Here is a 22,839-nt window from a genome sequence, read left to right on the forward strand (position 1 = left end):
GATGTAACATCCATATCCATATCTACTTGAAAAATAAAATGCACAAGAGTAAATACCAAAACAGCAAGCCATATACAATGCACCAAAACACCAAACCAAAATAACAAGTATTATCAATGATTCATCAATAAATTTGAATATACATAAGAGAAATGATATTTGCAGTCATGGAATGCATAAACACTGCACAATCCCTTTAAAAAAAGTGAGTAAATATGGGATCCACATGAAAAAATTAATTTTTTAATATTGGACCCCTCTTTTCAATTTTTCAAACCCTAGGCTATTTTAATTAACATCTAATCAATAAATAAATTAAATTCAGTAAGTTTAGGAATGGAGAATCTACCAATTAGAATTGCTTGATGATGAAAGTTGGGATTGAAATCGGAGTCTTGAGGTCACGACGTCATGACCTCAAGGGGAGTGCAATGCTCAAGCCTCAAGGATGTCACAATTAATAGTTGTATGATTAAGGGTGTCACGACGTAACAACGGAGAGTACTGTTTCACAATGGGGTTGAGGCGGCAAGACAACAACAGGGGTAGGCCGCAGGGAGTCTTGGACTCAAGACTAATAAGTGAGAACAAATTGAGAAGGGAAAGGTGAGGGGGGGGAGAGAATAGGGTCCGTCGTTTTGGACCCCTTTTACACTTATATGGAACAATATTAATTCATTCAATCAAACTCACTGTGCGAGACATACGATGCAAAACGACATTGTTTTACAATTAAAAAAAAACAACCCGAGTCTGAGTCGGAGTTTCAAAGCCAACCTCGACTTTGAACTTCGACTAATTTTTTACACGCCAACTCCGACTCTGACTCTAAACTCCAATCCATTGGAGCTGGATTGGGTGTTGAACATAGTCTAAGTTATTTTGCCTAACCCTAAAGTGGATCTCCCATTCACCTTAGTAAAGGAATCATGGTTGAAATGACGTTAACAAGGATGGTTGTATTGAACTTCCTTAGAGAGAAGCAAAAGACGGATGATACCAATTGATATGTTGCATCTTAAAAGATATTATATTTAAATAATATCATAATAAAGCCACTTTAACATATATTTCAACATTTCATAGCTTTGTTTGCAAGTGTGCTTCCATGTTCAATGGACATGAAATGAACTTGAGAAAATAAATAGAAGTGAAGAGGATCAAAATTTTCATCTTTTATGATCTTTTGAGTCTGATCTCAAGAGCTGCTTCTCAATCGATTGGTTAAGATATACTATTAACTCTACATGGGATTAAATATAAATTTCTCTAAAACATGCTTCGAATAATTGCTATTTCGTGGTACAAGGATAAAAGATATACCCGCTACTAGATCATATTCGTAATTATATGAAACGTGCAAACATGAATGTCTAATAGAAGAAAGTTTTCGTAGTTCATCACGAGAGATTGAGAGAGACGGAAAGAGATGAGGAGAAAAGGCAGAAGTCGATCTCTTCTAAGAACCAGAAGACGACGAAGCACAAAGTTGTATTCAAAGAGAGATATGGCATCCAATGCTTCAAAAGGTTTTTCCCAGAGGAACTTAATAAGATGTTAGAAAGAGTTGTAGATCCGATCCTAGAAAGTTCAACCAAAAAATTACTAAAACACAATAGATAGAAAAGAATATGCAACTTCTTTGAAGAGCCCTCATTTCAATACAGCAAAATTTACTCCTTTCAGACTCTCTTGCAAAGAATAAAACACAAAATAAATGTAGAGAGTCCAAATTACAAGACACCTCGAAAAACCAGTGAGGATGAAGTCCAGTACATCACCTCATGGTCTGAACGACATCCCCAATGTTTTCAGCATGATGCCTGGCTTGAAGCATTCCAACAATTCACCATGGCCTCTCCATTTGATCTAGAAGGCCATTCGACCAGCAAGCCTGCTTTCCAATATTCTTCTGTCTATGGCTGCGTCAATTGAGCTCATCTGAAACAAAATCAGAATAATGCTGTGATCAGAAAGGCACTGTGATTAGCAACCACTTTGACAAACCAGATATGTCATAAGGCTTGAGATCTTCTGTCTAAGCAAGAGATACCAAACTTGCAAAAGAAGCTGACCTGGTCAAGTCTGAATTCACTGATCGATCATAAAACAAATTGAAGGAATAGGCAAAAATCCGATGGGTAAGATCTTGTTCCACCCAAAACCCCACACTTCGAAATCAAGCATAGGGAGAATGAATAACAGCAGGTGAATCCAAATTTTAAAAAGAGAAGATACATACGCATTGTTCTTAACTGACTACAATGCGAGGTCAAAGAATCCTGAAGTTGAATGCATCAAGCTTGACAAAATGATTGCTAAAATTGCCAGAAAAACAATGAAAATACCTACTTACATTTGATGCCCACAAGAGTGGTGGCATTGCGTGCAAACCGAAGAATGGCAGTTTACATGGCCATCAACCAAGTGGGTTGGAGGAAGTTAAAAGGAATGATTACAAGGTTTAGCATATTATTAACCAAATGTCTAGTTATTCTTTAAGAGGAAAAAATTGAATTTCATGCAAAAAATACCTCTCTAAACAAGAAAGAATGCGTAGAATCGAATCTGAAAACACGAAAAATAAAGCCTACCATCTGGTTAGATGCGAAACCAACTCCATAGTTTAAAGAGGTAGTATAACTTACCTGGCTAGTTTCATCATGCACCTGATACTTTGTTAAGGACATTCTTCTTTCCTCCTGAAATAACCACATGTACCAAGTAAGCAATCCAATAGTCAAAAGTATCCTTTACAGGAAAAATAAATACAAGCAAACTAACCATGGACATCGCTTCATCATCCCAAACTAGATAGACCTCATTAGTGGCTGGCTGTATAGCAGGAGCTTTGTTTGCAATTACTGGGGGTGGTCCAATTGAAGGACCACCGGTATTTGGACCAGATGCATAAGAATGTGAATTGATCAATGGCCCACCTAGAGTAAGTGTAAAAAAGATATTGAATTACAAAGATTCACAAAATCAACATAATTAACTCCAAATACACCACTTTGGAGCGATAGATGTATTTTTGGGCGAGTCCAAAGCAGAACAGTGTAACACATAGGTATCAAAGTACAACTTCCAGAAATGGTCTCCACTGAAGATAGGGTTACCAGACACCTTTAAATGAAAAAAAAAAAGAAAAATCCAATTGGAGTAGCACTGATACCAATAAGCAGTCCCAACCAATGCAAAGTTGCTCATAAAAAAAAAATTCAACGAACATTTTAATAGGGGATGGTTTTATGGGGAGAGAGAGAGAGAGAAAGAGGCAAATCAATAATGAGAAAGGAAAAAGTACAATTCCTAATAAAAAGGAGAAGCAGAAAATCCCTCTCGCCAAATTCCTAATACAACCATTGTAGTCCAATTTTATATATTACCAAAATATGGACATCACACTACCATTAGATATGTAAGCAATAAATCCATGCTGTCAAGAGATGATATATGTATGAAATTTCATAGTCTGATTGTAAACTCATGTATACCACCTGTGTAGTTGGACTATGCCTATTCTTATTAATAAATTCTTTTTTACCTATAAAAAAAAAAATTTCAGTCTGATGGCTATTTAGTATCTATACAGTTTAAGAGAGAGTACAGAAATTCAAACAAAACTATTTGCAGAATATACATGCAAATATGTTTGATCAAACAGTAGTCACTCCACACTCGTTTCCAGCAATGTAAGGTAACATCTAGCACTACCAAAACTGAATAATATTAAGAATATCAAATATGAAAGAATTTCATGATTATGATTTGTTTACATTCTAATTTAATTATTTGAGCCTTCTAAGAATTTCCTAAAGAGATATTTTTCAAAATAGCCACAAACAAGAATCAATAGAAAGAAAATTTCAAAATGCAATGTTACATAAATCAATTAAAAAGCATATCCAACCTGGAATGCTTGCTGCTTGGTAATTACTTGTCACAGGAGCATTTGCAATGGAATGCACCTCAATTGAGCCTTTAACTTCTGCTGGAGTGCTTGATGTAATACTTGCTGAGAGCATAGGAGCAGAAAAGGGCGAACTCTGAGTAGGTATATTGTTGTTCCCAACAACAGGGAACAATGGCTGTGCTACAGAGACAGAAGTGGACACGGACAGTCCAGGTGGAGTAACCTGTGAAGGCTGTAATGCAGGTGATGTGGATGGCAACGGAGGCCTCATATTCTGCACGGGAAACAGTGGCTGTTGTGCATAACCCAATAGGGGAGGAGGAACTGAAACTGCCGAATGCTGTGGATACCAAGGTGGGGGACGAGGAGGAACTTGCCAAGCAGCAGGAGGCCCTGGTACTGCAGAGTTGTAACTGTAGCCAAAGCGACCCCAAAAAAATAGCATACATTAGTTTTATAACAGACCAAATGGCGCAGGAAAAAATCTCAGGAGAAAATCCTATGTGAGTACATACATTGGCTGCATTACGCCCAAAGCAGGACGAGGAGGATATCCAACGCCCAATGATCCTGGCACAAGACTGCCAACGAGTGGAGTGGATGGGATATCCACTTTCGCTACTTTTGATGTGGTCTCTTCTTCTGCAAAAGAAACAAAAATTTCACTAATATGCCAAAAAACTAAAAAAGAATAACAAAAATCTTCCCAATGCAACATCTTCAAACTCTACACTAACATGCAAAAACAACCTCCCTGTCTGCAAATTTTTTCTATTGGATGTAAACGGATTTAAGGGAAAGATACACATGGGAATGTTTATTTTTTTAGTTTCTAATTCACATAGAAAGAAATATGCAAGTGAACTTCAAGGGACTGGATAAACCACACATATTAGGACACCCAAGGCCAATGCTGTTTGGGACATGTGGGCGCATACAATTTCTTGCAGTTGCATTAGCCCATGTTGCTTCAAGTCAGCATCAAGCCAGGTTCTAATTAAGGCTGGTTCTGACTGGATGAAGGGACAACCACAAAGTTTGAGACTTAAGGTATTATATTAAATAACAACTGCTTGCCTGTGCCATTGATTGAACTTCATGAATCAGTTTAAAAGCCCCAAGTATTTCATCAAAAAAGCTTAACTGATCATAGGCTTTATCAGCCAATTCCTAAACTCGAAATTTAAGAGTTGTAAGGGCAAAAAATAGGAGAATAGTAATTGTATCAATTACTAGAATTATGAGAATGCAAAGCAAACTCAACAATGTAGAAAGTACAAGATAATAACACCTTTGTCCACCCTTTTGAAGTATTCTCACCTTCCTCTCCGTAGTGAGCAGCCAAGACATCAGGAGGGATTCCTTGCATTCCGTATATTTCAATATCTGTGGACTCTCTACCAGGTTTTGCATTGGGGACTCTGCAACATCATATCAGCATAACCGTTTAAAGATGGCTCAGATGAATTGCCTACCTAGTTAGGACATCAGAGTTGTGTACTGGCTTTGCCATTCTTTGATTAATATAATTTATTTATTTATAAAAAAAAAAAGATGACTCAGATGAACGAGAAAAAACAAAGGGAACAGCCCACCTCAGCCCATGCACACCACATTATTCCTCAAAAAAGAAAAGTTCCTACTTTCCAATTTAATTCATATTTTTTTTTACTGTAAATAAACCCCAACAAATTGAAATCTGCTTTCATTTTAATGACTTAAAACACCTAGGTCGAGTTATTAAATTAGCTTACTAATTGGCTTAACGAGCTTTGATTTCAGTTCATGAAGAATACACCTTGATCAATTTCCTCCATTAATTTCCACCAACTATTTCAAATTTTCCCCCCGTCTTCACTGCATAATGCTTATTTGTTTTTTTAAAAAGAAGTGCTTTAATTGAAAAAAAAAAAAAAAAAAAAATCAGCTTAGGGAGTCTATCACGCTTTAAAAAGACCCAAACAACAGGTACGCTCACAGCTTCAGAATCGTAACAATTTCCCTACGAACGCCCGCAATAGTTCGAACCATTAAAAGAGAATAATAATGATAATAATACCAAAAGCAAATCAAGTATAAACTAGAAGACATTAAAAACCATTGAAGACAAATAAATCAGATCATGGGGACGTGAGATTTAGGGTTTTGGGGGAAAATACTTGGTGACGGACTCCTTGTGGACCTGGAGGACGTGAATGGCCATACCACCGGCGGTAGAGAGCTTTTTGTGGCAGACGTGGCACTTGAAGTGCTTGGCCTTCTGGTGCTGTACCAGTATCTTCTCGTCCTCAAACTCCCTGTCGCAGTAGTAGCACCAAACCTTTGACGACGCCCTCTTCTTCTTCTTACCCATTGTTCCCCCCTCTTACTCGTATCTATTCTCTTTTCTCACTGTACAGTACTCTTCCGTTTTCTATCCTCCTGCTAATTCGATGATGGCTGCCTCCGTGTAGGGAATTAGGGCTCCGGCTTCTTCTGCAAGGTTTATTTATTTTTACTATCGTCTATTCCACCTTTGACTCGGAGAGGGATTTCTCGCCGGGGTTGCAAATGTTTCGTATCGTGCTATCGATCACTGTGATTGGATTAGCTAAAATTAAAGGATTAGTTAAAATTAAAAGATAATTTTGAAAAATATAAGAAAAATTTAACTTTTAATTATTCTATTCACATAAATCTCTACATTAGAATAACTATTTTTTTTTATATAATAATAAAATAATATAATATGATTTTGATTTTGATTATTCACATTAAATTTTTATATTAGATTATATATTTATTCATTATATGGTAATGAATAACTAATAATTTTAAAAATATTTAATTTTTTAATGATTAATTTATTTAATTTTATCATATTTTATTATTCTACTTATTATATGTTAATTAATAATTATGTTCTTATTAAATTAATATATCACTAAGTCAAATTAATATATTAATTGTGATAAAATATGTGATAGAAAGAAAAAGAGAGAGAAATAATTAATAAAAATATGTATTTTATGTATGAACAGTAACCTTTAAATTTGAAAAAACTTTTGAAAGTCACTGTAGCTAAATTCTAAATATTTTGAATTTGACTAATCCAATATGAGCATATTTTACTCTTTAATAGCTAAATACTTATTGGATTTAACTTTTAGCTAATCCAATCAGAGTACTATAACTGGTGAATATTCATCATATTTACAATTGTGAATTGTGTAATCGTTTTAAAAAAATAATAAAATTATAATATTTACATAAAAATATTATTTTTTTAATAATAAATTCTATTTTTTTAAAAGTGATTAAACAACATTTATGTATTTTACATTTGTATATAGAATTACTCTTCAATTATATATATAAATCCGAATCCAATCCGTTAAGTTAAACGTATCAAACTTCCAAAGTCTAATCCAATGCATTTAGATAATGGATCATGTCGTGTCATCCATTTTGACATGTTTAATAATAAATTAGAAAAATATTAACACTCATTTAATTCAGTTTGCTTTATATAAATAAGTTGAACTAAAACGTATAATTCATTTAACTTGATTAACATAATTTCACAAAAAAATTAAAATCTATATTTATTAATAATCACAATATTTTAAAAAATATATATAAATATTTTTCAAATTTTAACATATAATAAAATTAATATTATAAACTATACAATAACAAATATGAGCATATATCTAAAATTATAATTCCAACAATAAAAACATACGTATGCTAAAAATACCAATATTACAACATCAAACCTAAGATCTCCAAAGATTTCATAAACGGTAAACAATCTCATATTTTCCAAATGAACACATTATAAACTCCACAAAATCATCACTGCAATAAAAATAATAAACCAATGGGTCTACAATCTCCCAGTAGTCACAACATAATAAATTGAAAATTCGTTAAGTCCTACTAAACCAAATAAATAATTAAATCTAAAAGACACAAGCAATCCTTATTTTAACAGTTGTACTCTAGGGTATTCAACACCTTCTCCTCAGTTTAGCAATGCTCACATTTCCTATTCCTCATCCTCAGTTGGATCTTTCACATCATCTGTAAATATTATGAAGATAAATAGTGATTTATCAATAACTAAATAAACAGATGACATATACTAGCGTGCAAACATAAGCATTTACAAAGTATGGTATGCAGAAAAAAATATTTTCCAGAGTTATCATGAAAAACAAAACATGTTTTCAAAAGTAATAGAGTGATGGTTTTAAGACACATAAAACCTAGAGTACTTTGGCATAACATAACCTAAGCATTATCATCACATCAAAACAGAGCATCTTACAGAGTAGAGACTATATTTCACCACCGTGGTAGAGTTATGCTATCCTCGGTGGCCAAATCGGGCAGAGACTAAGGTGAAATCTTTTCCTTATTCTTCTCGGAGCCTCGAGTGTGCACACAGGAAAGACCACATAAAACCACTTTGTATCCAAAGTGGGTGCACTCAGAGATAGAGAAGTTGATACCAACCCAAACAGAGAATAGCAAAGTAGAGACAGAGTCAGATACAAGATCAATACATTATACCAAATGTTTTCAGATGCCATATCAAAACAAAATAGAGTATCAAAACATATTCAAATCATGCTCACATATTGAAAACAAATGCCAGAACATCTTTCGAAATCAATGCACAAGATTTTCAATATCGCTCTTTTTCAAATTCTGAGACAACATGACAAAATATAGCTCATGTCTACAAAATGCATGTCAGAAACATTTTCTCCTCTTCATATAGATTTTATGAGTAATGCTAATAAATGACCAATATTGTTTTTCCCAAGTTCTCATTTCATAACAAAACATGCATATTTTTCAGAAAGTCAACCTCAGTCTAAACAATTCGTGTAAAACCTAACATAAGAACCTCGCTTACCTGACTTTTGCAGTGTATTCTCTAAATTCTGAGAATGTACTCTAGCCATGTCACGATAACCTATATTATAATAATTATGCACATGTTAATAACTATACCAAGCTAGTATATAAACTTAACTAACCAAAGTTTACAACCCTTGAGAAATAAAATTGGATAAGCCAAACGATAGCTAAGTCTATAATAGCCCAATGTCAGTCATAGCATAATTTGTACATCCAGTTACTCCAACCCTGAGTTGGGAAAGTGAGGAAATTGAAAGATGATTAAGCAATAGAACATATGGGAGTAGGGAAAATGAGATTTCATGGGAGAGAAAAATGTGTGAGGAAGAAAAATTGATGACAGGAAAAGGGAAGGAAAAACTGATGAAAGAGATGCTTACCAAAATTTGGTTTAGGAGGGCTGGGCTGCGTTCACGGGCTACGGGCTACGGGCTACGGGCTACGGGCTTGGGTCTCACATCCTCCCCTTACAAAAATTCATTCCTCAAAATTTGCTACAAGCTATCAAAATTCTTGTCAAACAAGTGGGGGTACTTAATTCGCATCTCTTCCTCAAATTCCCAAGACGCTTTGTTAATATCATGATTATTCCAAAACAATTTAACCAAAGGGATGGTTCGAGTCCATAGCACTTGCTCTTTCCTATCCCAAATTCGTACTGATTCCTCGGTGTAGGTTATATTCTCTTGAATTTGAAGTGGTTCATGATCTATAACTTGGGTGGGGTCATGGATGTACCTTCTCAACATAGACACATGAAACATGTTGTGCACTCCTGAGAATGCTGGTGGTAATGCCACTCTGTATGCCATTGGTCCAATCTGATCAAGAATCTTAAACGGTCCATTATATCTTGGGCTCAACTTTCCCTTCTTTCTGAATCTCATAACTCCTTTCTTCGGTGCTATCCTAAAAAATACATTATCTCCAACCTCAAACTCTAACTGGCGGTGACGTTAATCAGTATAACTCTTTTGTTGGCTTTGAGCTGCTTTTATTCTAGCTCGAATGATATCAATCGTATCTGTGGCCTGCTGAATAATCTCTGGCCCCAAAAGTTTCCTTTCACCTACTTCATCCCAATACAATGGAGATTTACACATTCTGCCATAAAAAATCTCGTAGGGTGCCATTCCAATACTAGCCTGAAAATTATTATTATAAGCAAAATCGACCAATGGTAAATGTCGCATCCAAGTTCTCTTAAAATCCATCACACATGCCCTCAACATGTCTTCTAAGATCTGAATAGTCCTTTCTGACTGCCCATCTGTCTGAGGGTGAAAAGCAGTACAAACTTAACTTAGTATTCATTGCCTCTTGTAAGCTTCGCCAAAACTTGGAAGTGAAACGAGGGTCTCTATCCAAAAAAATGGATACTGGTACTCCATGCAACCTCACTATCTCCCACACAAACAGCTCAACTAGTTTCTCCAGTTTATAAGAAACTTTAATGGGCACAAAACGAGCAGCCTTCGTTAAGCGATCCACGATCACCTATATAGCATATTGTCCTCTCAATGTCCTTGGTAGGCCTACCACAAAGTTCATGGAGATATGCTCCTCCCACTTCCACTCTGGAATCTGGAGTTGTTGTAACAATCCTGCTGGTCTCTGATGCTCTGCCTTCAGTTATTGGCAAGTCAGGCACTGCTCCACAAATTTAGCAATTTCTCTTTTCATACCATTCCACCAGAATGACTCTCTCAAGTCCCGATACATCTTGGTACTCCCCGGGTGAACTGTGTACAAAGAACGGTATGCTTCTTCGAGCATTATCATTTTCAGTTCATCATTACCTGGCACGCACAATCTTCCTCTAAACCTTAAAACTCCATCCTCGAAAACGCAAAAGTCAGATATGTCCTAGTTCCCGTCTTCTTCCACTAGCTTCATCGACCCTGAATCCACTTTCTGAACAGTTTTGATTCTATCTATCAAGGCTGATTGAACTATCAAACTAGCCATGAAAGTACTTGTATCACTAGTGATGACCTAAATACCGGCTCTTTCTAAATCCATTAACAACCTATATTGAGTGGTAAGGGCTGCAACTGCCGGTCCCATTGACTTCCTACTTAAGGCATGGGCTACAACATTAGCTTTGATTGGGTGATAATTGATGGTGCAATCATAATCCTTAATCAACTCAAGCCATCTCCTATGCCTCATATTTAATTCCTTTTGGGTGAAGAAATAATTCAAACTCTTGTGATCCGTAAAAATTTTGCACTTTTCCCCATACAGATAATGTCTCCAAATCTGAAGTGCAAAAATGACTACCACGAGTTCTGTATCATGCGTGGGATAATTCTGCTCATACACTTTTAGTTGATGTGAGGCGTATGCTATAACCTTCCCATGTTGCATCAATATGCACCCTAATCCAAGCCTTAATGCATCGCTATAAACTACAAATCCTCCTCTATCAGTGGAGACTTTTAACACCAAAGCTGTCACTAATCTCTGTTTCAACTCCTGGAAGCTTTCTTCACACTTTGCTGTCCATTCAAACTTATCATTCTTTCTGATGAGTGCAGTGAAAGGAACTACTATCCTGGAGAAACCATCAATGAATCAACGGTAATAACCTGCCAATCCCAAGAAACTTCTAACCTCATGAGCATTCTTTGTTGCTGACTAATTAACCACTGCTTCCACTTTCCCTGGGTCCACTGAAATGCCATCTTTTGAAACTACATACCCTAGAAAAGTGATTGAATCTAACCAAAATTGACACTTCTCCAATTTAGCAAACAACCTTTTATCTCTAAGTGTCCCAAGTACCAGCTTCAAATGTTCTTCATGCTTAGTCTTGCTTTTGGAGTATATCAGTATATCATCAATAAAAACAACCATAAATTTATCCAAAAATTCATGGAACACCCTGTTCATCAAATCCATGAATACAATTGGGGCATTAATCAGGCCAAAAGGCATGATCAAAAACTCATAATGGTCATAACAGGTCCTAAAAGCCGTCTTAGCCACTTTTTCTTCCCTGATTTTCAATTGATGATACCCGAATCGAAGATTAATCTTAGAAAATACCTGAGCACTCTAGAGGTGATCAAACAAATCTTTTATATGGGATAGTGGATACTTATTCTTTATGGTCACCCGATTAAGTTCCCTGTAATCAATACACATCCACATCGATCCATCATTCTTTTTTACAAAAAGAACTGGAGCTCTTCAAGGTGATACACTGGGCCTGATGAAATCCTTGTCCAACAAATCTTGCAACTGCTCCTTGAGTTCCACTAATTTAGACGGTGCCATCCGGTAAGGTGCTTTCAAAATGGGTGCCGTGCTTGGGACTAATTCAATAGCAAACTCTACCTCTCGCTCTGGCGGTAGTCCAGATAAATCTTCTAGGAAAATCTCTTGATAGTCACTCACAACAGGTATCTGCTCTAACTTCAATTCCTCTTTTGGTGCTTCTACCACACAAGCTAAGAACCCCTGGCAACCATCATGTAACAGTTTCCCAACTTGAACGGCAGATATGATGGGTGGATGCAACCTCACTTTCAACCCTGCAAATTGGCGTGAGTGACTATCAATACTAGCGTGATAGGAAGCCAGCCAATCCATACCCAAAATCACATCAAACTCGATCATGAGAAACATTATTAAATATGCTACATTAGTCTTCCCTCAATAGATAAAGGACACCCCGGTAGAATCTCATCACAAAATATCCAGATTTCCTGTTGGGGTTGCAACCACTAACTTGTGCTTCAACTTTTTAGTTTCTAAAGTGAAAAATCTAGAGTAAGCCATGGAAACAAATGAAAGTGTCGCTCCCGAGTCAAATAATTCAAGCGTTATTAGAAAACAAAGAAAAGGTACCTGTGATCATGTTTAGCATTATCCATGAACTAAAATATCCTAAGTCTTAACAACAACCAAAACATTAATATCTTAAAGTAAAACAAAGAAGTCATACCAGTGATCACATCATTCCTATCCTCAGCCTCACCAGGTGTCAGTGCAAAAACTCGTGTAGGCACAGTAGAACATTGGTTGCTGCCTCATGCTATAACTACGTTTCTCTGAGGTGGTAATATGATCGCCTTGTTACTATCCATTTGCAATGGGCAATCCTTGATGTAATGTCCTGGTTTGCTGCAATGGAAACATAATCCGGCCCCTTTTCTGCACTCCACGGAATGCACTTGATTGCATGTTCTACACTGATAGAGCTGTTGGTTACCTTGAAACGACCTCTTACCCGAGCTACTACTTTCGATCTTCTTTTTTCATGGTCTCTGGTCCACGCCAGGATGATACCCAGAACGAGTAGTCCTTTTCCTCTGCTCATGCAGTGCAGTGCTTCTTTGAAGGCTTCATTAAAAAACGGTGGCGTTATTCACCAACTCTGAAAAGTTTCGAATCTGAAAGCCCACCACTCGTTCATAAAGTTTTTCATTAAGCCCCTACTCGAACTTGCGCTCCTTCTTCTCCTCATCAGGGATTAAGTACACAACAAAACGTGACAACTAGGTAAATCTGGCTGCATACTGGTGTACCATCATAGCCCCCTGCACCAATGTGGCGAATTCCATAGCCTTGTCATCTCAGACCAAGCTTGGGAAGAAACGCTCAAGAAAAATCTGCTTAAAATGCAGCCAACTGACTATTTATATACCTTCAACTTCTCTGATAGTTTTTTTAGAAATCCATCATCGTTTCGCCTCCCCAGTCAGATAAACTTGGGTCTTTAATAATCGTTTAAAAAAAAATATAAAGTTCATAGAAACATAAATAAATAGTAGCACCTGTAAAACAAACATATATATATATATAATACTTCAAAGTTATAGAGATTCCTATAAAAAAGAGAAAAGAAGTATGCGCAACAGTAGTAATGATCAATCTCCAAAATCTAAAATTTTAACCCCATCAAATCTATATATATAAAAAAAAAAATCTCCAGAATCAAAACTAACCTCAATCAACATGAATTCAGCTCATAAACACGTATAATCCTACACAACAAAATCATTCCTAAAGTTTTCCAATTCTAAAACCTCTAATACCAACAATATTCTAACTTATAGTTTGCTCCACTATCACATCAAATCTGAAAATGATTTCTTAAAATCTATCTGTAATCTAAGATCTTACTTACTATAGTCTGCAGAACCTCAAATTTGGCCCTAATATCAACTGTAATGCCCCGTACCAGTCACTTATAATCATGTCTCCCAACACACCTAAGATCTCCAAAGATTTCATAAACAGTAAACAATTTCATATTTTCCAAATGAACACATTATAAACTCCACCAAGTCATCACTGCAATAAAAATAATAAACCAAGGGGTCCATAATCTCCCAGTAGTCACAACATGATAAACTGAAAAATCTTTAAGTCCTACTAAACCAAATACATAATTAAATCTAAAAGACACAAGTAATCCTTCTTTTAACAGTAGTACTCTAGGGTATTCGACACTCTCTCCTCAGCTTAGCCATGCTCACATTTCCTATTCTTGGTCCTCAGTTAGATATTTCACATCATCTGTAAATATTATGAAGATAAGGGGTGAGTTATCAACAACTCAGTAAGCAGATAACATATACAAGCGTCCAAACATGAGCATTTAAAAAGTACAGTAAGCAAAACAAAATATTTTCCAGAGTTATCATGAAGAACAAAACATGTTTTCAAACATAACAAAGCGATGATTTTAAGACACAAAAAACCTAAAGTACTTTGGCATAACATAACCCGAGCATCATCATTACATCAAAACAAAGCATCTTATAGAGTAGAGACCATGTTTCACTCCCGTGGTAGGGTTGTGCTATCCTCGGTGGCCAAACCGGGCAGAGACAGAGGTGAAATATTTCTCTTATTCTTCTCGGAGCCTCAAGTGTGCACACAGGAAAAACCATATAAAACCACTTTATTTCCAAAGTGGGTGCACTCAAAGACAGAGACGTTGGTACCAACCCAAACAGAGCAAAGCAAAGCATAATAGAGCAAAGCAGAGACAGAGTAGTTACAAGATCAATACACTATGCCAAAGGTTTTCAAATGCCATATCAAAACAAAACAGAGTATCAAAACATATTTAGATCATTCTCACATATTGAAAACAAAAGTCAGAGCATCTTTTGAAATCAATGCACAATTTTTTAGATTTTCAATATCGTTCTTTTTAAGATTTCAGAGACAGCATGACAAAATATAGCTCATGTCTACACAACGTATATCAGAAACATTTCCTCATTTTCATACAGATTTTATGAGTAATGTTAATAAACAACTAATGTTGTTTTTTCCAACTTCTCATTTCATAACAAAGCATGCATAGTTTTCATAAAGTCAACCTCAGTCTAAACAATTCTTGTAAAGTCTAGCATAAAAATCCCGTTTACCTGACTCTTACAATGTATTCTCTAAATTCTGAGACTGTACTATAGTCGCGTCATGATAACCTTTATTATAATAATTATGCACACGCTAATAGCTATACCAAGCTAGTATAAAAGCTTAACTAACCAAAGTATACAGGCCTTAAGAAATACAATTGGATAAGTCAAACGATAGCTAAGTTTATAACAGCCCAACATCAGTCATAGCATAATCTGTACAACCACTTATTACAACCCCGAGTAATGTTACAACACACAACATGCCTACACAATCAACCCCACACAACTCTTCACACAAAAAGTTCATACAAACCATCCCAAAAGTTGGCACCAACTCAAAAGTAAAACCCAAAACAATCCATGTTTTTCCCCGGACAGCCCCATAATTTTAACCATATCGCTACTACAACTCTACAATTTCCACATATTCCAATTAGCCAATAAATAATTCACCACAACCACATAATAAGAAGCAAACAGCTTGCACAACAACTCCAAAACAAATAATATGGATTCAAAAATTGTCACATCAACCCCAACCTGCCACAATAATTTCATCACCCAACACTTCCAACCACACTTCCTATAATTCATCCATGAATGTCATATGAGTACAAAAATCATAACAACTCCCAAGGTTTGCTTTCGTGATTACCTTCAAGCACTTCGAATGGGTCGTGAAGAAAATGCCTATTTTCACCAAGCACGATGGTGATACTAAGTGAGGTGGTAAATATGAAATTTCCAATATGTGTGAACGATTAAAAGACCAAACGAAAGAGAAAAGAGAATTTAAAAACAAAAGTTTAAAGAAAAAATTACCTAAGACCCGATTGTGAGAAAAACACCCAACAAAACTGGTCTAATTTGTGCCATGATGTTGTGATTTGTGAACAAAAAAAAAAAAAAAAACCTTGTGAGTGTAAAAACAGAGTGGTGGGGGTGTGAGTGTGTGAGTGAAACAGAGAGTGAGTGGAAGAGAGTGGTCTGAAACTCGGAGGAAGATGAGAGAAAAAATTACTGTCATCAACCTAGTTCGGCAAGAGGTTGGCGGTAACACCGATCTAAGAAGACAATGCAGTCCAATGTCGAATTCTCTGAAATTTGTGGAAGAGGGAAAATTTAATGTGATGTGTTCTTATGGGGGAGAAACAGAGCAATAGAGAGAGGGAGAAGAGATTGAACTTACTAGCGTAGGAAGTGATCGGCAACACCAAATTGAAAAATTCCAGCAAAAATTAACTACACTAAAATCGTAGAAGAGTGAGAGAAAGGATGCATATTTTTTTTTTTTTTTTTTGTGAGGAAACTGAAAAATGATTAAGCAACGAAACAAAAGGGAGTTGGGAAAGTGAGATTTCGTGGGAGAGAAAAATGTGCGAGGAAGAAAAACTGATGAGAGGAAAAATCGGGAAGGAAAAATTGATGGAAGGGATGCTTACCAAACAACGCCATATTTGGCTCAGGAGGGCTGGCCTTCGTTCACGGGCTACGGGCTTGGGTCTCACATTTAGTGTGTCCTTCCAGATTAACAAAGAGGTTGATACCAAAGTATGGTCTGATCCTTGGATTCCCACAGTAGACTCATCAATTCTTGCACCTTAGTCTCCCAATATAGTGAAATATTCTCAATTAAGAGTCTTAGAACTTACATTAGAGGAACCTAGGAGATGAGACACTATTCTCCTCCAAGCTTTGTTCACACAAGAATCAGTAGGTGAAATCCAAAAAATCTATCTCACTCAAATATCATTTTCATAATCAACCAGACATCCCTAAATGGATTCATCATTCATTAGGCAAATTCTCTGTTAAATTAGCCTATGCTACAATTGTTCTCCAATCCAATGAACAAAATGAGTCTCATCCTACCACTGATTGGAAAAAACTTTGGTCCTTAAAAATGCAAGATTGTTTAAAACTACTTCTTCGGAAAACTTCAAATAATATCTTGCCCACTAAGTTTTTACTTAGTAATTGTATTTCTTTAACAGAAGACCAGAAACTATGCCAATCTGCCAATTAGTAATCTTTTCCTGAATCGTTCTTATACAAGAATCTTGTGGAGACAGTCTCCCTAGCCTTTGGACATCTCATCTTTTCTACACCTAGGTATTAATAATTGGATAAATCAGATTTTGAATCCCACAAACTAGTTAAGCATCTCGGTCAGTGAATCCCATCATTTTCAAATTTTTGTTGTTTTAGCAATGGATAATCTCTGGTTCACTGGAAATCAAATTGCTCAAGATGCCACAATCCCAACAATAGATCATTTTGTCAAAAAGAGTTTAGAAATCTATATGGAGCATTGTAAAGCTTGGACATGGAAAAATGTTGAAACCACTCCCAAATGGATTCCACCCTCTTTAGAAGATATATTTCCAATCACATTTGATGTAGCAGTTAGAAAATAAGGCAGCACAACAACAACAATTTGCAGATCACACAATAGATCCATGAGATTTGTGGTAACCAAATTCACAAGAAAAACACTAATCCATACCAAGGGGAGGCCATGGCAGCCTTCATAGGAGCGAAGGAAGCACACCTACAGTAGATAAAAAAAATCATCATAAAAGGTGACTGTGACTCCTCAAATGCCGTCTCTTGCATCAACCACCCTCAGAAAGCTAACAATTGGGAAACATAAGGCATAGCAAGAGATACCTTGTATCTCCTAAGAGATTTTGAAATCTGGGCAGCAGTCAAAATACATCGATCTCAAAATCGATACGTGCATTCCATTGAGCAATGTGCACATTCTGACAACGTGTTTGAAAAAATCCCCCTAATAAGAATTCCACAGTGTTTGCTACACTTTCATAGTGAAAAAGATCCACCCTCCAACTTTTCTTGTTGATTTGTATTATAAGTTTGATACTCAGTTTGTTTTTGTAACAAACAGTGTGTTATTAATGAAGTACTCGTAATTCTTTTGCCGAGGAAAAAAAGACCCTGTAAAAGGTGAAAAAAATCCTCATAAAGAGCAATTAACCCATCAATTTTCTTAAAAGCTATATATTTTCCCATCATTATTTTCTTCTAAAATATTTTTCAAGATTATATATGTTTGGTCATGAGAAGGCAGGAAGGACTTGGGCAAGAGAGTCATCATGTAATACTATCTAATTAGAAGATTTTCAATTACATGCATGCAATCCCCTGCAAGTGTTTTATACTATAGATTCTTGCTTTGCTGTTTTTCGAATTCTTGGCATGAAAATTATGTAATGAGATTGGATAATAAGGTGAAATTATCTATCAACGGCCTTTAGTTTTTTTTTTTTTAATAAATAATGATCAAAGGGTCATAAAATAATCATTAATCCAAATTATAAACTCATCACTAAACTAAAAGCGTAGCATTTTATATATATATATATATATATATATATATATATATATATATATATTTCATTTCGAGATAGACACGAGGAGGCCGTTTGAACAAAGGCTATATATTATAACCATTCAATTACGTGATGGGATCAGGACATAAATTATTTTCATTGGAAGTCCGAAGAATAGGGAAGGGGCCAGGTGTTGTGAGGAAGCTAGCTAGGATTAATCCAAGGAAACAGCACAGGATACGGTCTCATTACATATATATACGCAATCTTAGGATGGGTACATTATTAATCAGTATTGTTTTTGGGTTTTGACACTCTTATGATGCCTTTTATTGTGCTTGATCAACATCTATGTCAAGATTTTTTAGTAATCCAAATGGCAAAACCAAACACACACCAAGATAAAAGCTTTTATTGTGCCACTATCAATGACAATGGATGATTGGCGGCTGATCTGATTTCCAGTGGGATTTTTCTGATTACTCGGGGTACTGTTATTCATGTGCACTCGCCCCACAACTTCTCGGCTCTTCCACTCGGAATTTGGTTGGTGGCTCTGATTGCCCATGAGATTTTTCTGCTTCCTCGAGTTGTGATTGTTAATATGCCCTACTTGCCGGCTGTCATCATCCCGACTCTTCTGCCTGGAATTTGGTTGGTGCCTCTGATTGCCTATGGGATTTTTCTGATTCCTCGAGTTGTGATTGTTATGCACTACTTGCTGGCCCTCATCAACGCATCGACTCCAAGGAGCCACTTGCCCCATATCCTTCAAGGTTAAGATCCGATCAGTACTTGATTTACTTGACTGTGACTGGGGAGGGTAAATATCCTGTACCGGATAACACTGGCTCTGTTTTCTTGATTTTTTAGGCATTAGTTTCTCTAATCAACCAGCCAAGCCAGTTAGTCTTGCAGAAACGCTCTGCATAAAGTGTGACGCACAATGAGGGAGCGATAAGTTAGGATTAGAGTTCTTCGGACATAAGATTTTGATCTTTGAAGTTTTTGAAAAACTTTTTGAGAAATTTTTCAAAGGTTGAATTTCTCTTAACAAAACTTGTGAAGATTCAGAACCTCCAAATTAACAAATCCATTATTGAACACGATATTCTTCCATATATATATAATTAGTTCCTGGCATGTTTATTATGAAATCACCACTTGTCCCAAAAGTTTAAGCTGATTGGAATATGTGAATTTTATTATTTATTTTATATTTTAACACTTCTCCTCACATGTGGGCCAAACTCTCCCTCAATGGGTGATTTAATACGTGAAATATTTAATTAAATGAGATAGAATGTAAAGTCAGGATTTGAACTCAGAACCTCTAGCTACACTGATACTATGTGAAATCACCATTTATCCCAAATGCTTAAGCTGATATGATTAAGATATAAATTTTATAATTTATTTTATATCTTAACATTCATAAATAATAAAGTTATGAAAGTTAGGGCTGAAAACCGATGGGTTCGGCGCGGTTTCGGTGCCAAACCGACGCCGAACCGATGTCTGCCATGAGATGAAAAAACCGGCCGAAACCGATTGATTGGGGGAGAGAAAACTGATATTATCGGTCTCGACGCGATGTGGTTCAGTTCATCGATCTGCCGTCGGCGTCTCTCTCACGGAGGAGGGATGTGCTGCCGTTTACCATGAGAGAGTAGAAGAGAGTTGCAGGTGAAATGGAGGAAGGAAGAAGACGTGGGGAAGAAGAAGAAGAAGAGGGGCGAGGGGCAATTAAATCCATTTTGAAACGAAGCCGTTTGGCTTTTAAGCCAAACGGCGCCGTTCCATATGTTTTTTTTTTAAAGTTCCAAGGAAAAAATGACGCCGTTTCACTTATTTAAGTGAAACAGCGTCATTTTATATAAGAAATATATTTAAAATATATATATATATAAGACGTCGGCCGGTTCGTCGGTTTAGACCAGGATTGAACCGCAGACTGAACTGGCCGACAACGGTTTCCTTAATTTCCTACCGCCGGCCGACCGGTTCTCTGCCGGTTCCTGAATCTGACAGTCGGTCCGGCCGGTTTGTGTACAGCCCTAATGACAGTAATGCGAAGATTCTCATGTTTTTTGTCTGAATATTTCACCGTTTCATCAAGAAAAAAAAATTGAATAGAAATGGAGGAAACTAGGATTAAATACAACGAGATTTCATGATACGCATGCATCCATGGGATATATCATTATATATGTAGCAAAGTTACAATATTGAAATAATTAAGAAAATCGTAATCTAATTTGAAAAATTATATGCATTTTGCAAACTATATATAATCATTGGAGATTCATTAGAAAGATAGCTTGCATGAGGAGAGAAAAATACATACTAGTAAACAGAGAGATTTATAATATATATAGAGGGTAGTGGCCGACTGAAGAAAAGAGTACTGATTGAAGACGTACCTCCCTCCAGCTACCTAAAGGATTAGATGAGTTTGTATCAGTTGATTTTCGTGGGTTTATATGAACCAGAATTTTTCAATATTAAATACAAAGTCAAGTAGAGCACAAAAAACTAGTAATTATTAAGACCAAGTCGACGCGGGCTTGGCTACAATAATGCATGCATGACGCATATATGCCGCCGCCCAAAATTGACTAAAATAAAATAAAAACACGCAATAATGCGCATTGCGCAATTCATTATAGCGGAAACTTCCGATGCATGCCTAGTAGGGGTGTGCAAAATTCTGAAAATTCCGACTCCGTCCAACTTCCGCTCCGACTCCGACTCCGACTTCGTCGGAGTCATCGGAATTCGGAGTAGCTCCGAATATCTATTCGGAGTCGGAGTCGGAGTCGGAGCTCCAAGAAGCTCCGATTCCGACTCCGAAATTTTTTTTTGTACACTTCCGACTCCGTTGTTATGTCGAGTAAGTCCATCTCGGAAGACTCGCGTTCGAAGCTTCCGACTCTTATGTCGGAGTCGGAGATCTCGGAAACGAGCACTCCGACTCCGTCCAGGAGTCGGAGTCGGAGCCCAGCCCTAATGCCTAGTCAGCTACGCGCATACCGAAACCATTACAAGAAAAATAGATTTTTGTCATCAATTTATTATAATTAAAAGATTATTTATAATTAACTTTAATTATAAATAATTATTTTATTAAAATTAACTGATCGTAAATAAATAATTTTTTTATAAACATACCCGAGTTTTCTCAAAATTGAAAAAGAGTCTTCTAATCTATTTGGAATTAAAAACTTGATTTTTTTTTTTTGGTTTTACTGATTTTAAAAATTTAAATAAAAAAAGAAAAAATAGGGATCAATTGCGATATCATGATGCGTGAGGTTTAGCCGAATACCTAAACCTCACGGAAAAAAGCGATATTTGTTGTAGTGTGCGTTGCTTTCGATTTCAATTTTGCCTTTTATAAATATTCGCTAATTCTGTCGTTTTTTATTAAATGGGTTGGACTAATTACAATTCGTGTTCCAGTATTTGGTCCGAGTCATGTTAATTCAGATTCCAATCGTAAATGATATATGACTCAATCATAACTAGATTTATTTAATTAAACATGTCAGCCTATTAATTAGCACTAATTATCCTTTAATCTCTTGTTGGGGGTCATATATAGCTAGCATTTCGTTATAGTGAGAATAACAGTCCTTTAAATGCCATGTTGTGCCAAAGTTGAAATTGTGTCAAGTCGAGTAGTACTTTAGGTTGTATATGAAGGAAAAATAAGAATCAAATATGGTGAATTTCTGTTAGGGTATTGGTCTGACGGGATGTTAATCAAAGGGATGTAAAAGTGTTAATTTAAACATTTGCACAAGGATTCTTATTTATAAACTCAATGACATTGGTTAACGAGACACATTTGTCGGTTGTAACCAAACAATTGTGTCCCTCCTTACATCCCTAAGCATCAGTACTCCTGGGAAAAATCGTCATGACCATGAGAGAGTTTGAGTATACTATATAGTGGGGGTGCATATTGTTATAGTGGTATCTTGCACCCCATACATTTTTATCTTCCACTTGAATACAAAAGCATAACGAATATAGTTGAACATATATGTTTATCTTGGTACTAATGAGAAGTTTGTCACATGTCAACTCTCAGTACTTGTATCACCTGCAGATCAGGGTCAGATTATGACAAGGCCCTACGTTGCTTTTGACATTTCATTATCTAACCGTACTCTTTATCATGTCCTCCGTTGGAAACAAATTAGAGCGACTTCATTTCACTACATATTAGGGAAAGACATCAATTATCCGTGGCCAGCAAAATGAC

At 36.2% G+C, this 22,839-nt stretch overlaps 2 protein-coding genes across 2 annotated transcripts; both read right to left on the reverse strand.

Moving 5' to 3' along the window:
• Positions 1-1,521: 1,521 nt before the first annotated feature.
• On the reverse strand, positions 1,522-6,455 carry LOC108985047 (protein SUPPRESSOR OF FRI 4-like). Its single transcript, XM_018957193.2, has 7 exons — positions 6,076-6,455; positions 5,237-5,337; positions 4,432-4,558; positions 3,914-4,329; positions 2,785-2,939; positions 2,649-2,702; positions 1,522-1,941 (listed from the first exon to the last, which is right to left on the reverse strand). Exons 1-7 carry the CDS (start codon positions 6,267-6,269, stop codon positions 1,870-1,872), a joined length of 1,119 nt encoding a protein of 372 aa, XP_018812738.1. The 5' UTR covers positions 6,270-6,455; the 3' UTR covers positions 1,522-1,869.
• A 5,567-nt stretch (positions 6,456-12,022) lies between these two features.
• On the reverse strand, positions 12,023-12,460 carry LOC108985040. Its single transcript, XM_018957184.1, has one exon. The coding sequence runs from the start codon at positions 12,458-12,460 to the stop codon at positions 12,023-12,025; it is 438 nt and encodes a 145-aa protein (XP_018812729.1).
• Between the last annotated feature and the right edge of the window lie 10,379 nt (positions 12,461-22,839).

The sequence above is a fragment of the Juglans regia genome, chromosome 4 (assembly GCF_001411555.2).
Source record: "Juglans regia cultivar Chandler chromosome 4, Walnut 2.0, whole genome shotgun sequence".
Taxonomy (NCBI): Eukaryota; Viridiplantae; Streptophyta; class Magnoliopsida; order Fagales; family Juglandaceae; genus Juglans; species Juglans regia.